This window comes from Tympanuchus pallidicinctus, unplaced genomic scaffold (assembly GCF_026119805.1).
Source record: "Tympanuchus pallidicinctus isolate F22 unplaced genomic scaffold, pur_lepc_1.0 scaffold3, whole genome shotgun sequence".
Lineage (NCBI taxonomy): Eukaryota > Metazoa > Chordata > Aves > Galliformes > Phasianidae > Tympanuchus > Tympanuchus pallidicinctus.
Genome location: NW_026294747.1, coordinates 4,202,136 through 4,216,326, shown reverse-complemented (window position 1 = coordinate 4,216,326; position 14,191 = coordinate 4,202,136). Strand labels below are relative to the sequence as shown.

The 14,191-nt window shown below is 36.3% G+C and overlaps 1 protein-coding gene across 6 annotated transcripts in view; it reads right to left on the bottom strand.

Annotated features, from left to right (window-relative positions):
• Nucleotides 1-14,191, bottom strand: part of GAS2 (growth arrest specific 2) — a 98,643-nt gene that overhangs the window by 43,555 nt on the left and 40,897 nt on the right. For all 6 annotated transcript variants that reach the window (XM_052694379.1, XM_052694382.1, XM_052694381.1 and 3 more), the window contains one exon: nt 6,201-6,342. In XM_052694379.1, the coding sequence (XP_052550339.1) occupies nt 6,201-6,342 (142 nt within the window). The remainder of the gene's footprint in view (nt 1-6,200; nt 6,343-14,191) is intronic.

The following is a 14,191-nucleotide window of genomic DNA, read 5'->3' as shown; positions in this document are numbered from 1 at the left end:
CTCCATGGTACTCTCGCATTTCCTAATTAAGCATTTTTATGCCAACGCAACTATTGATGCCATTACAAAGTCTGATGTAGATCCTCCTGCTGCAAATGGGAGCCACGTGATCGAGTCAGTCATTTCTCCAGTGCCATTTAGGAACAATATCATGATGTTATCCTTCAGCATCTTATATCATTCTTCAAACACCTTTCAATTTTTGCAACGAGAGAGAAGGAAATAATGTATCACTAAGAAATTTCTCCACTGTGGGAACTCTGCCACATCCAGACACCTTTATGCTAAGATCCACCTGAAGATAAAACTGCCCTTCTAGGGAAAAATAACCTACAAAGGAAAAGTTGATAGACACAAAAGCTGAAAAATCCAATGAACATAGCAGAGCCAGCCTCAATAATAGCTGAAATACTTCACTTCCCATTATTATATCTTCTCCCCCCTCCCCCCCCAAAATCTGCTACATATGTAAGAAAATATTTCTGGAGAACCACCTGCCAGTCCTCACGTAGGATAATTCATCTGATTAGATGACTGTAAGCAAATAGCCATTGTGAATGGAAAGCATGCTGTGCAGATCTACAGCAAAAAAAGAAAAGGAACAAGAATGAAAACAGCTATTCTGCCAGGGAATCTCACCATTTGCTTGAAGAAAGTAAATGTATACATTATTTTGAAACCTCCACATATCTACAAAAAAATATGTTGGACACTTCGCCAGTTACAGGCTCTTTTGCTTTCCATTTAATTTTTTCAAATACTTATCTGTTGTTCTCATTGCCTATGTCTTTCCCAGCTACTTCCAGAAACTTTTTCAGCAATACTTTCTTTTCAGCTCCTAGCAGACTTTTACCCCTGCTTCTCTCTGTCTCTGTCTTCTTTCTTCACACTGCCTCCCATCTTGCCGCTGCCCATTTCTCTTTTCACAGGCTCTCCTCTCCTGATCGCTCTTCCCTTGTTCTCTTTCCTTCAACTTCATTTTTTCCCTATTTCTTGCTCCTTGCATTTCTGCATCTTGCACTGCTCCAGGAAAAGTCAAGAGTGCAGAGAAAGAGTGATTGTCTCACCTGGGGCTGTACAGAAACAGCATGTCACTGTTAAGCACGTTCTGAAAAATCTTGGTTTAAATAAGAAATTTCATGTGATTTTTATCTGTTTTCTAATTAAAAAACAACAGAATGTACATTTGAGATACAGAAAGAAGCTTCTTACATCTGCTTGACAATTTTCAAACCTTGGCTTGTAATAAGCTTTAAAAAAAAAATCATACTTTTTCATCCCAGGAACTTGAATAAAAACAAATATGATTTCTGCTTCTGAAGCATTTTCAAGCTTACTGGACGTGACGAGATAGAGTTTTAATATTTATCATGATACACTTTCAATTACCATAATTCATACGTGTCTAGGGAGGGCTTTTAAGAAGGTTGATCCTTCCCATTGTCTTTCACTTTCTCCTTGAATACTTCCTTATTTACTTCCTTAAAGATCCTTCAGTAGTCTTGGTGTTTTTTTCTCCTGTGGTCTTATTTTTTCCTTTGACAACCTTTATCTTTTCAATTGATCTTAAACATATCCTTTCTTCTGCATCAAAAGCAGTTATAATATGACATACTTAAATCAAGGAGTTGCATTCTCCCCACTCTCTGTTTCAGCACTATCAGCTACAGAATCCTCAAAGCAAAGTTTCAAACAGTAACTCTAGGGATAGTACAGGCTTTGTCTCTAGAGATCATCTAAATACTAATAATTTACTTGAATTAGGATGCTAATTCAATGGTAATAACAATGTCTGGGATGCTTTTATAGTCCTCAAAGCACAATATATTAAAAAATAGTATGAGTTGTTTAGTAATGCTGTGAAAGATGGGACAAAGCCTTATTTTGATGCAACGGTATGATATTTAACACTGTGTCACTGAAAGAACAGTCAACAGAAAAATTAGAGTAATAACACAAAATAATAATACAAAAAAGCAAGCTATTTGCCAATAGACATAGTACTTTTAATCAATCCACTTTTGACTATTATGTGCAGTTTTGTTGTTTCTTTTTTTTCCAAGTCAAACAAGCAACATTAGACTAGAAGTCAGAAGTGCCTGCATTTAAGTTCACTATTTCCACTAAAGCACTATGCATTTTCATTCAAGGAACCTATCAGTTGAACTATAATGATATATAATATATAATAATATATAATAATCAAGAAATTGCATCAAAAAAAGCCCACATCACACATTACGTACACACACACAGTAACAAAATATGAGTACAAAACATCACTACAATATCCAACAACTTTCAAAATGAATGACACACATTAGCATGCTGGCACAACCAGAGGCAAACCCTTTTCTTGCCGAGTAGACTCTCCATCATAGAAGAGACGCAGAACATTCACTGGTTCCAAGTCCTACAATCACCCAACAACACTGTTACCAAAGATGAGTTCATAACTTCAGCTTTAAATTCAGTTAACTGAGGCAATCATAGAAAAGCCTTACCATTCTCACTATTTGGCCAAGAATAGTTTCCTTCAGTTATTACACTCTTCAGGCTTGAGCACCATAATTACAAGTATGTCCATCAAGAATGCTTTCATAAATTGTATTATCATAGCTGTGTGGATCTGCTGCCCTAAAACCTACGGAGGGGGAACTTATCAAATATACATGATATGAAACAGGGGAGTTACAGCAGGTATTACATTTCTTAGTCAACAAGGAGTTTCATGTCCCAGTTTTGGCATAAATTTTCATCTCTGGTATTACGGAAAATCCCATTCAAAGACTGCATTTTCAAGATTTAACCAGATGCTATAAGTTTTACTTCAGATAATAGTTTTTTGCAGTAACAAAGCTAATCCGTTCTTTAAATACACTAACTATAAAAATAATGATTATAAAAAAAAAAAAAAACACTTGAAATTAGTCAGTGAGTACAGGAAGCAGTAAGAGTCTCCCTCTATCTTGCAATACTCAAGATATCTCTACATACAGAGATACCCGCATCATAGAAGCAGGTTACATTTTAGGCCTCAATTTTAAAACTAATTTATTTTCCTGATTAATATCAAGTGATTTTTTTCATATTATTATTAATATTAGAAATCTATCACAAAGATTTTGAAATTCAAAGCCACAATTTCAATGGAAACTCAGGAAGAAGTACTGAAGTATGTCATCACTCCCTACCACAGATACCCATGCATTAAATTAACACACCGCCACAAAAGCCAGCCTCCTATAAATTTATTTTAATCTGAACAAACAAATCCAAACATTTTCTTGTGATAGTTGAAGTGAAATCTAGGTTAAAACACTTACAATGCTTTTAATATTTTACTAATCTCTTGCAAAGGTTTTCAAAGTAATCCCATCAGTTCCTTTGAAGGTATATTTGTACCTACCAAAAGAACAAACACTGTGCTTTCTTTCTATTTATTTTTTTGAAAAGTTGACTGTTTTCTTTTTTGACTTCAACTGTGTAACTTATATCCAACAAAGCATTGCAACCTGTGCTCAAGCTTAATTACTAAGTTAATCTACAAACAATGAACAAGGACACAGTGACACAAGCAAGTCTACTCACCTTACTACATGGATTAGCCCTAGAACATTACCATTTTCAAGAAGACAGACTCAAGGAACGGTCAAAATTCCTATCAACAGCTCTTGCTCACAAGCTTTTATCAGTTATGGGCTGCATAACATTTGTTTCACAATATTCCATTCCATGTGAAGGAAAACCTTTATAGGACTTCAACGTAAGTGCTAGAACTGTGGGAGTGCTGGATGCATGCACATGTGGTTTCACATGGTTTCTAACATGATGTCAGAGACTTCAGATATCACCAGTATGAGAATGTTTCTAGGGAATTAGAAGTAATTAATATTTTCTTAGCTAGTACATGTCAAATTTTACTAATTTCTGAATAGACTTGGAATACTTTAAAAAATATTTAATATCATAAAAACCATTATTCAAATGTTTTGGTGCAATCAATATTCAATTTTATTCTAAAATTATGAGTGGAAATTTGCTGGGAAAAGGCTAAAAGCTTCATGTGATACACTGACATGAAGAAAATATCACTACAGGCAAATAAATGAAGTATTTACATTCTATAATGCTGGTAAAATAGCATAAAAAGGGAGGATAAAAATCAAATCAAGTACAAATATTAACAAAGGTTTCCCAAAACTACCTGCTTTATCACATGGGTTTTAAGCATCAATACTTTTATTAGCTATAGAGGAGAGAAAAAACTTCATAACCACAGTTTTAGAGTTATCAATCAAAAAACGTACAGCAGACATTCATGAGGCAGTGTGAACTCTTTCATGCCATTTGAGGCAGTGTGAACTCTTTCATGCCATTTGCATATGTTCCTCATCATTTTGAACTGAACCTTTTATAGAACTTACCTATGCTGAATTTTTATTTCTTCTGCAGGAGAAAAGTGATTTGTGGGAGAAAGCAGAACATAAAACCTTTCAATTAGTAACTGTTACGATTCATCATTATTTCTAATGTAGTAACGAAAATATTACTCAAATTAACTTTTTCCACGTTTTACCTCCAACAGAGGGAGAATACTAACTCCTATTTTTATCTTGTTTGGAAACAGCATGATCACTACCACCCTGTCAATGTAAGAAAAATAGGTCAAACCATTATCAAGTTCTAATTCCATTTACAGCACAGTAAATCTTTTCAACATGTACTTTCCATGTCCAGTAAGACAGAGTAGCAAAAGAACTTGTTTAAATCATTGAGAAAAATCAGTCAGTAATCAAGCCAACCTGTTAGAGCTACATCTGGTTTGCGCACTGTGTATTTGGGCACATTTCTTTCCACTTTTCTGTAAGGTGAAGTAATCTTTAGCACCAGCTTTCCAGGTGTGTTTGCATTCAGTGTTATCCTGTCGCTAGCAAAGCTCTGACTACGTGTAAAAGTATGCGTAGAATTAACGTAGGCAAGGAATTACATTATTTAAGCTATGCTGATTTCATTTCTAAATAAGATCTGATTTCCTTACGATGCACAAGAAATTGTAAACACTGGAAGTCTGTGTTTCCTTTCTTCTGGAGTTTGTAACACTAGGTAGCATTCAACTTCTCCATCATGTCAAAACTTTTAAAGTATGATTGTTTGTCTTCCATATGATTTACCATGGGCAAGAAAAATTTCATCTTAATTAACAACACAGAGGCATTACATATATGCCTAGTATTTTGTCTTTTTTTATACCAATTTCTTCTCTCACATGCATTTCCTCCTCATAAAATAAAAGTTAAGAAATCCAAGCCACTCGTGTGACAAAATAATAGACAAATGTAGAAGTCTCAGAAGCAGTCATGCTAGAAGACAAAGATTGTAAAAGAACAGATCAATTGCAGTACAAAGAAGTAACTCAGTTGTGCAAAGGCCTTTTGAGAAACAAAGCAAATAATTTTCTTGATAAAGCAAAATGTGTTCATTTAACATCTGTAGAAAGTGAGTGTTTTTGTTTTTGTTTTTTTAAAATGATTGCAGCTACTTACAATTTTGTCCGAGTTCAGATAATAAACACACATTTGATTCTGTTCATTTCTTAATCTATCTAAACCCTGAAGAGTCCTAATTTTTTCCTTTGAACAGGGAAAAGTTAAATTAATGAAGAAGACATATTGTTGCAAGAATTATCTCCTAAACAATTCAATTCTTTTTATGGAGCTCCCTGAAGCACTAGTGTTAGCTAACTTCTAGCTTCTGTCCTGAGCTGCATGCCAGAATCAGCTGGGAAGAAGGTCAGCTGAAGGAAAGAAGGACAGAGAACAAAATCCTATTTTCTTGCCCGCTGAGCAACACACCAAGAATTTGCTCTAGCAGCTAAATATCTGCAGCAAGAACTGAGAACGTACATGTATCCTATTCTGCTAAAATAGGAAAAGACTTCTGCATTCATTGAACAAAGGAATAACATCCCATGATTGGAAAAGTGGGCGTTGTAGGGTGAAATAGCATTTGTATGCAAGAAAACATTGAAAGATTTTTGTTTTACTTAAGGCCCTCTTAAAACTGAATTAAATGAATTTTAACTTGATGGATACTTCATTTGGTCAGATTTGGAGTCAGAATCTATTAGAAGAGCCATTCTCTCTTTCAAAATACAAGCAACAAGCTCTTTACTAACTACTACATAAATAAATACATACCCAAACCTTCCGATTCAAACAGGCAGGTATCATCCACTCCTACATCTCTGCACCAGGATAAGAAATTTGCTGTGTTGTCGCGTGCAAAAAAAGACCCCGAAGGTGCATTGGCTTTGCATGGAATTTTCCGTACTGGCAAGGTCTGAAAAACAACAACAACAACAACAACAACACAGAAGTTAATTAGTACCTGCCACCAACAAATTTCCTTCTTTTAAGAATTCTAAAGAAACAATGAGAAGTGAACTTAGTGGCATAAAGCTGTCAAACACAGAGATGTTTCAAAAATGTTGTGACTGGACACGTGATGCACAGTTTAGAACTGAATGGGTATTAGCAATCCTTTTATTTTATTTTTTCTTAAATAAAGAATATAAGCAACTACAACTTTGGTATTTAATGTTTGGTCCAGTTCACTGAATTAAAAAACTAAAACAAGAGCTTAACGTTATAAAGAAAGATTTGAGGAATTTTCTGAATGTTCCTAAAACCAAGGCAAATTTGAGATCTAGCTTGAGATCTCCCACATTAGAAGAGTTTTGTCAATCTTCCTCTAGCCTGGTAATGGTACAAGATTTTCAATCTCAAGGACAAAAGACTCTACATATGAAAGAAATGGTACCAGCTCCCAACACTATACACAAGCCCCCTCTACACAACACAGAAATGTAGCCTAATTGCTACAAGATTAAGGTCTAAGAGAGAGTCTCTCACTGTACCAGTTAGCTACATAGCAGCTCCTCTGATATCTGAGCTATCACCATAACACATAATTTCTGAACAACAGTAACCATCACAGCAAACTTGTTGCTTGCTTTGGTACTTTATTGAGACATCGAGATGCCAGGAATAATTCAGCATCTAGTACTCATTTAAGACTTCTCCAAAAATGAAAAATCGCCATCTCTCATTTCAGAAGAATGAGTGATATATTATTACTATGTAACTTCAGACATCTTAAATCATAGAGGAATTCAGCTCCATGCTGATTTTCACGTGCTGCTTTTCTATTATGCTGATTTATGAAAAAGCTCCTTCTGTTTTGGAGTCAGTTGTTACTCAATGACAAGTGAGCAAAGAAGGTAGGAAACTGAAGATGTGTGTCTAATAGTTCCTGGATCTACATCCAAATTTTGGTGTTTAAAGTTACAGAATAATTCCTGGAAATGCAGGGAAGGAAGAGGAGCACAGGAGTAGGCTCCTGCTAATTTTACCCACATCAGTACTTAAAGACTTAGGGTTGAGAAATTATGTTGGAGGTACAACAACAGCAGCATAATTGGAGGATACATACACACAACGTTTCTGTTGTTGTTTTAATAATTATAATGATGCGAGAAATTGCCTTAAAAGTGAGATTAAGTTGCCTTAAAGATATACACTTGCCTTACAAATGTTTAGGTCTGTTGCTCAGACTACTATGCAGCTCCCACCTCCTGATAATTCTGATTCCAACTGTAGCATTTTACATTTATTACCTTGCTTTGCAACAATAATAATTTTGTTTCAAAATACGGAGATATTAATTCTTTTCCATGGCATATTAACAGATAAACTGATCAGTTTTATGTGATTATTTAAAAAAGCAACATAATATCAAACAATGAAATTCTTTTACTACAACACCTACACTTGGACCACAGCATCTTTGTGCTGCAATATGTGAACACAGAACCAACTGAGTAAACAGGTCAATGTACAGATATCAAACAGACTATTCCTGAGGAATCTACGTGCTTTGGAACTTTTTGAATAACTATGTCCAATTTAAAACCCAAATCCTGGATGACCATATAAGAGATTAACAGCAGTGGGAAAGGAACAAAATGATAAAAGCTAGTTCCAGTGTTCCTGGTACTTGCAGACTTGTGTATTAGCTACTTCAAGAGAGCACAGAAAGAAGATGAAGCCACATCTAGTCTTCCTTCAAAAATATACTCGCGTTGTCAAATATTGCTGCCTCCCAGCTCACCCCTCAGTTTTCACTGCTGGATTTTCCACAATGCACTGACAGTTACTCGATGCTCTGCTCTGCAGAAAACTAGAGTGTCTTCTCCGAGGCAAAAACCACTCTCAAGCTCAGGAACAGTTCAGAGGGATGCTATGGGTGAAATCATAGCAGGTTTGTTCCTTTCCACTCAATTCTCCAGAAACAGCTCTGTTTTCTGTTTCTTTATTGACTTTATCCTACCACATCTCCCCAGAAGCGATCTTTATTCTTTCAGGTCATGTTATTGGGTGTATGAAGTCTGTGGTAAAACCTTCATATTATTTCAGGAAATCTGAACTAGGAGGAAGGGTAAAAAAGACAAAAGCAAGCAACTACTAAGCTATGTGGCTGGTAGATGCCAGTCAGCAATCAGATTTTTTCCTACTCCAGGCACAAGCAACCTGCCTTACTCAGTCCAGAGTTTATGGGGCAAGAGTCAGCAAGCAGTGCTGGCCTGGGATCAGGAGCTGCTCCTTGGGGATGCCCTCAGCAGCAGAAGAGTAGCAATGGCCAAGGAGATGGCCAAGCAGATGATGCTGCCTTTCTTAATGGGTGCTGTTGGGAAAGCTTTGCGATGCCTGGCAGGAAGGCATCGCATGGGTCACTGTTTCTCTCCATTATTAACAATGTGGGAAGAAATTTGGTTCTAAATATTTTCCATCTGCAGATATAGGTTGTCACAATGACTGCATACTCAATGCATTTCTGTAGTTCTTCAGAATAGATGGTTTATACAGCAGTAATCTGTGCAGTTGTAGTCAGTAAATAAACAATGTAAAACCTCATTTACATAATGGACTATTCATAAATAACACATCTATACTTTAGCAAGACAGACCTTTAAGCACATCAACAGACCTAATATCTCTGTGAAGTTTAGACACCCATGGACCTAACAACAGTTTCTTTACAATTAAAAGAATTCAAAGTCTTAAATACAACGTTTCACAATTATAGCTACAGCCAATAATAAGAGAATCTAGACACATTTATCATACTTAACAAAACCCCAGTATTCCCTACTTCAGAGTAACAGACAAAATATCTGATTAACAGGTCTTCCAAGAAGCTCAAAAGAGAAAAGCACTGAAATGTAAAAACAAGACAGGTATTGGCTACAGAAGGGGAAAACCTTACATAATTAAAGAAAAAAAAATCATTACCTTGCAGTCACCTTGCATCACCTTACATTTTATGGAACAATTGTAAGACAGACCAATATCCCCAGCACTGCATAATCTCACTAACATATAGCATTTGGTATGTCATCCCATTTCCCACAACGTTAGGAATTGAAGAAAACAGCAAAACCTCCCTTCTATTAAACAACAGCAGGATCATGACCAAGTTGATCACAGAAATCACAGGGAAATACTTGTATTTTCTTATCACCTAATAAATCTCCCTACCACCTTTTAAATAGAAATGCAGGCTTGTTTTTTTTCTTTAATAATTCCAAAACTATCACCATAATTTTCAACCTAAAATACATGAAAGCTCTTATTTAAGAAAGCTTTCATACATAAGTATTCTTTACTGATTTGTACAAATGGCCTGAATGGCTTGAAAGTGCTTTCTAGCAGATCGTTCTGAAGTAATTATATTTCCATATGGCACAACTGACTTTTGTTGACACAGTATAATATAACCACAGTTGCTTTGAAACAGCAGTGGCTGCAATTACTCCTATCAAATATCACGAAAACAGTTCCCCAGTTATCCTCCTCCTACAATCTTGTCTTGTTGATGTGCATGCATGTGGTTTAATGCAGGATGTGAAAGTGTGAGTGAAACATATGATGCAATCCTGGAAAAATGCTGTCAGGTTCGCTTCTAAACTCAAAAGGGACTCTCTTACACCAATGCTCTGAAATCACATGGAAAAATATATTTCTCAACTGGATTTCCAAAATGAGGAAAAACACATTTTTAATAGCAGATTTGAGTCACATTTTTAGAATTCCTAACCATACCCCAAATCTCTCTGAATAAGGGATTTCACAGCTTTTTTGAACTGCTACTCTCCCTTGGATACAAGGAAGAAGATTAGCAGTTCTGTCTGTTGCGGAAGAGGTTTAGATAGACACTCATAGGAAAGTTACTTTTACCACCTAATAACCAAAACAAGGTTGGAGGCAATACCCTATTGAGAGCACAGTATTGGAATTCATCAGTGTGTCCATAGTACCAACTTAATATTATTACACGAGTATTAATTGAGAAAATTAATTATATAAGCGAGATTTAACATGTATCTGTCTCATAGCTTTTTATAAACTTGCCTTTAATTTCAAAACTAGCTTCTCTTCTACTTACTCTACATAATCTTCTACTTCATAAATTCTGTTGCCACTTTATTATTATTATTAATAGTATTAATTAGTCTTATAGAAGTCTTCCTCCCCCTGAATTTGCTCTTCGGCTGTGGAATACAAAAAGAGAAGACCTGCCACTACCCTCTCTGCGAATGGTTTCTTTAATTGTCCTTTATTAATTTGTACAATGTAAACAAATCAAAGCTCACTGCTAGAAGAACTTGCTCTTCTTTGAGTGACTGCTGCTCACTTCATTGCAGAGTGAGGATATGTCTATGCAGATGCATTAATTCAGTTACTGTAGAATCATAGAATGCTTAGAGTTGGATGGGACCTTTAAAACTCCCTTCTGCTCTTCTTAATTCTTCAGAAACCCAAAGTTGGAAGATATCAGACTCCACTTATAATTCACAGAAGAGGTATCCCATATTCTAACTTTAGCAAATGAAGTTCATCTTACACCGCACTGCAGTGCCAAGATTCAGATTTAGTGAAAAGCAAGGAAGCATCAGCAAGTATGAACAGAACAATGAATAAATTAAACAATTCCTGCAACAAAAAATAATTACTTGCTTGTTGATACGGTGGACTTCACATACTTCTTTTCCCCCTCCCTACTCCATTTACTATGGCAGACAGGTTCTTCAATCAAAACAATGTAGTAAATGAACAAAATGAATATGGATAACTCTGAATAGAAAAATACGTACATGGAGTTAGAAAATAAAACCTCTCCCATCATAAAAGAAAAAACAACCCAGAATTTAAAGAAAAAAGAATAATACAATCCCCTCTAGTTCTTCTAGAGACAGAATTAAAACTAATAGAGGGAAATTTAAAACAGAAACTCAACGTAGAAATTTTGAAGTTATTTTGATCAATAGAAATCATGCAATCTTTTTCAACATGGAATCAGAAATAGCCTCTAGACATATGAAAAGTGACAATGCATTTGCAGTAGACAATGCCTCCAAGCAACTAATGCAATAATTGGCTAAACATCAAGTGTCTTTCAGTGACAGGTAGCCTTCCCACCATCATACTGCAGAAAGATGCCATTTTGATATAGCAGGTTGAATTTCAAGTTTAAAAATCATATGGTAACCAGATTGTTACGCTATGCAATTGCTGCAGAGATCGTCAAAAGCCAAAAATGACTCATTATCAACTTCCTAGACTTTATTAAAGTAATTGTGATCTCTCTGGAATGCCCAACAGATTTATGGTGTGACAACAGAAATAGATAACATCATTGTGGCTTTGTTTAAAGTTAGAGAGTACATTGTTAAAATAAATACAGACTTAAGCGTGCATTCTTTATTGGTATCAGTCAAATATAAACTCTCATTTCTTTCAAGTAGCTCTAATTTTAACTGCTTGTAATGCTATAACATGATGGAAAGTACAGCGACAGTAGTGGAGTAGCACAATCCTAGGCTGTAGCAAATAAGAACAAGCCCATTCACAGCAGCTGTGGATACAAAAACAATGGAAGAATAACTGCTTACCTTCAAAAGGCCTCCAGTAGGCAGGGACCTCCAGCAAAACACCTTACCTCCACTCCATGCCCTTAAATAGGTCTGGGAAGGGGTGGATCCTGGCTCCAGCCCTTCTGGTCATTCAGCTGCACCTGAGCTCCCTTGGGTTGGCCCTGCCTTTCCACCAGATGCTCAATCACTGCTTCAAGCCATGACTTACCATTTCCACTACACTACTTAAGATGAAAGTGTATATGCAGAATAAACTTAATTTAACAATAACATGCATTTAAAAGCTAAGACTTTGATCATGGCTTTCTTCTTCCAAGGGTTCTGTCCAAGACAGAGCCTCCTGGTCATTCAGCAGCAGATAAAAACCCTAATTATCATCTCAAAAAGATGGGTTTAATAAATAATTATAAATAATAAATAATAATTATAACTTAAACCCAGCCTCAATTACACACTTTTAAATTTAGTTAAATAATTGAATCTATTTAAATTTCAGAAGATCTATAAATGGGCTTTCAAAGTTTCTGGACATCTAACTACATAAAATACTTAAGCTTACTAACAAAGTCACCTTTCTTGATCACCTTTCAAAGACATTTTAATTTAGCTTACAAACTGCAAGAATGTGTTAGGTTTAAAGACGTTTCTTACATTAATCTGTGTTCTGAAAATATCAGCACGCCAAAGCAAATATCAAAGGTGCTTTTAAATGCCACAGAATAAATTCTAAAGAGAAAGATTACTATCTAAATAAACAAAAAGTTTACTAAAATTCTGTAAATAAAACGCAGAATAATTAATAGACATCATGGCAAAACTTACATTTGGAAGTTCATTCTCTTTCAATAAGTGTTCTGAGTAATGGTTAGACCATTGGTTTTCAGAATTTATGTTTAGATTGAGATTTTTTAAATTCCCCATCCAACCTGGCTGTAAACAACTCCAGGAATGGGGAATCCACCACCTCTCTGGACAACCTGATCCAGCATGTCCTCAATCTCTCAGTAAAAAATTTCCCCCTGACATCTAATCTAAATCCCCCTTAGTTTAAAACCATTCCCTTGTCTTATCACCAATTACCCATGCAAAAAGTTTTTCAACTCCTTTTAAATACTGGAAGGCCACAGTGAGGCTCCCTGCAACCTTCTCTTTTCCAGTCTGAACAAACGCAGTTCCTTCAGCCTATCTTCATAGGAAAGGTGTTCCTGCCCTTGGATCATCTTCATGGTCATCCTCTGGACCCATTCTAGAAGTTCCACATCTTCCCTGTGTTGGGGTCCCTGGATTCAGATGCAGTACTCTGGGTGAGGGCAAAATAGAGGGGAACAATCACCTCCTGCACCCTGCTTGCCACCCCTCTTCTGATGGAACCCAAGGTACCATTGACCTTAGGGGCTGCAAGCGCACACTGCTGGCTCATCTTAAGTTTGCATGTTGCTTTGTTGAAGCTCATTAGTTTCACAAGGGCCCACCTTTCAAGCTTATCAAGGTCCCTCTGGATGGCATCCCTTCTTTCTGCTGTATCGAACGCACCACTCAGTGTCGTGTCATCAGCAAACTTGCTGAGAGTTGCACTCAATCCAATTATCTATGTCACTGATAAAGATGTTAAAGAGTACTGGACTCAAAACAGACCCCTGGGTAACACTGCTCATTCCCAATTTCCACCTGGACATAGATCCATTGACAACAACCCTCTGGCTGTGACCTTCCAATCAATTCCTTCAAATCCGTATCTCTCCAATTTAGAGATAAGGATGTGGTGAGAAATCACATCAGAGGCCTTGCAGAAATCCAGGTAGATGACATCAGCTGCCTTCCCTTTGTCCACTGATGCCGTCACTCCATTATAGAAAGCCCCCAGATGGATCTGGCATGACCTTCCCTTGGTAAAGCCACGCTGGCTGTCTCAGATCACCTGGTTGTCCCTCACACTCCTTAACATGACTTTCAGGAAGGTCAATATTCCTGAAAGGAAGACGATTCTCTCAAATATGAAAAACACCATATTTTAGCAAAACCAACTTATTTTAGCCTCAGAAATTTCAAAGTCAGTTTTTCCTTTTAATCATTCCAGAAGAGTCCAAGCTAAGGCAATGACTATGCTTACACAATTTCAGTTTGAATAAAACAAGCCTATCAAAACAAGGTATAGGCTCCAACATTTCATATCAAAAGATGTTTCCATGTGTCTGC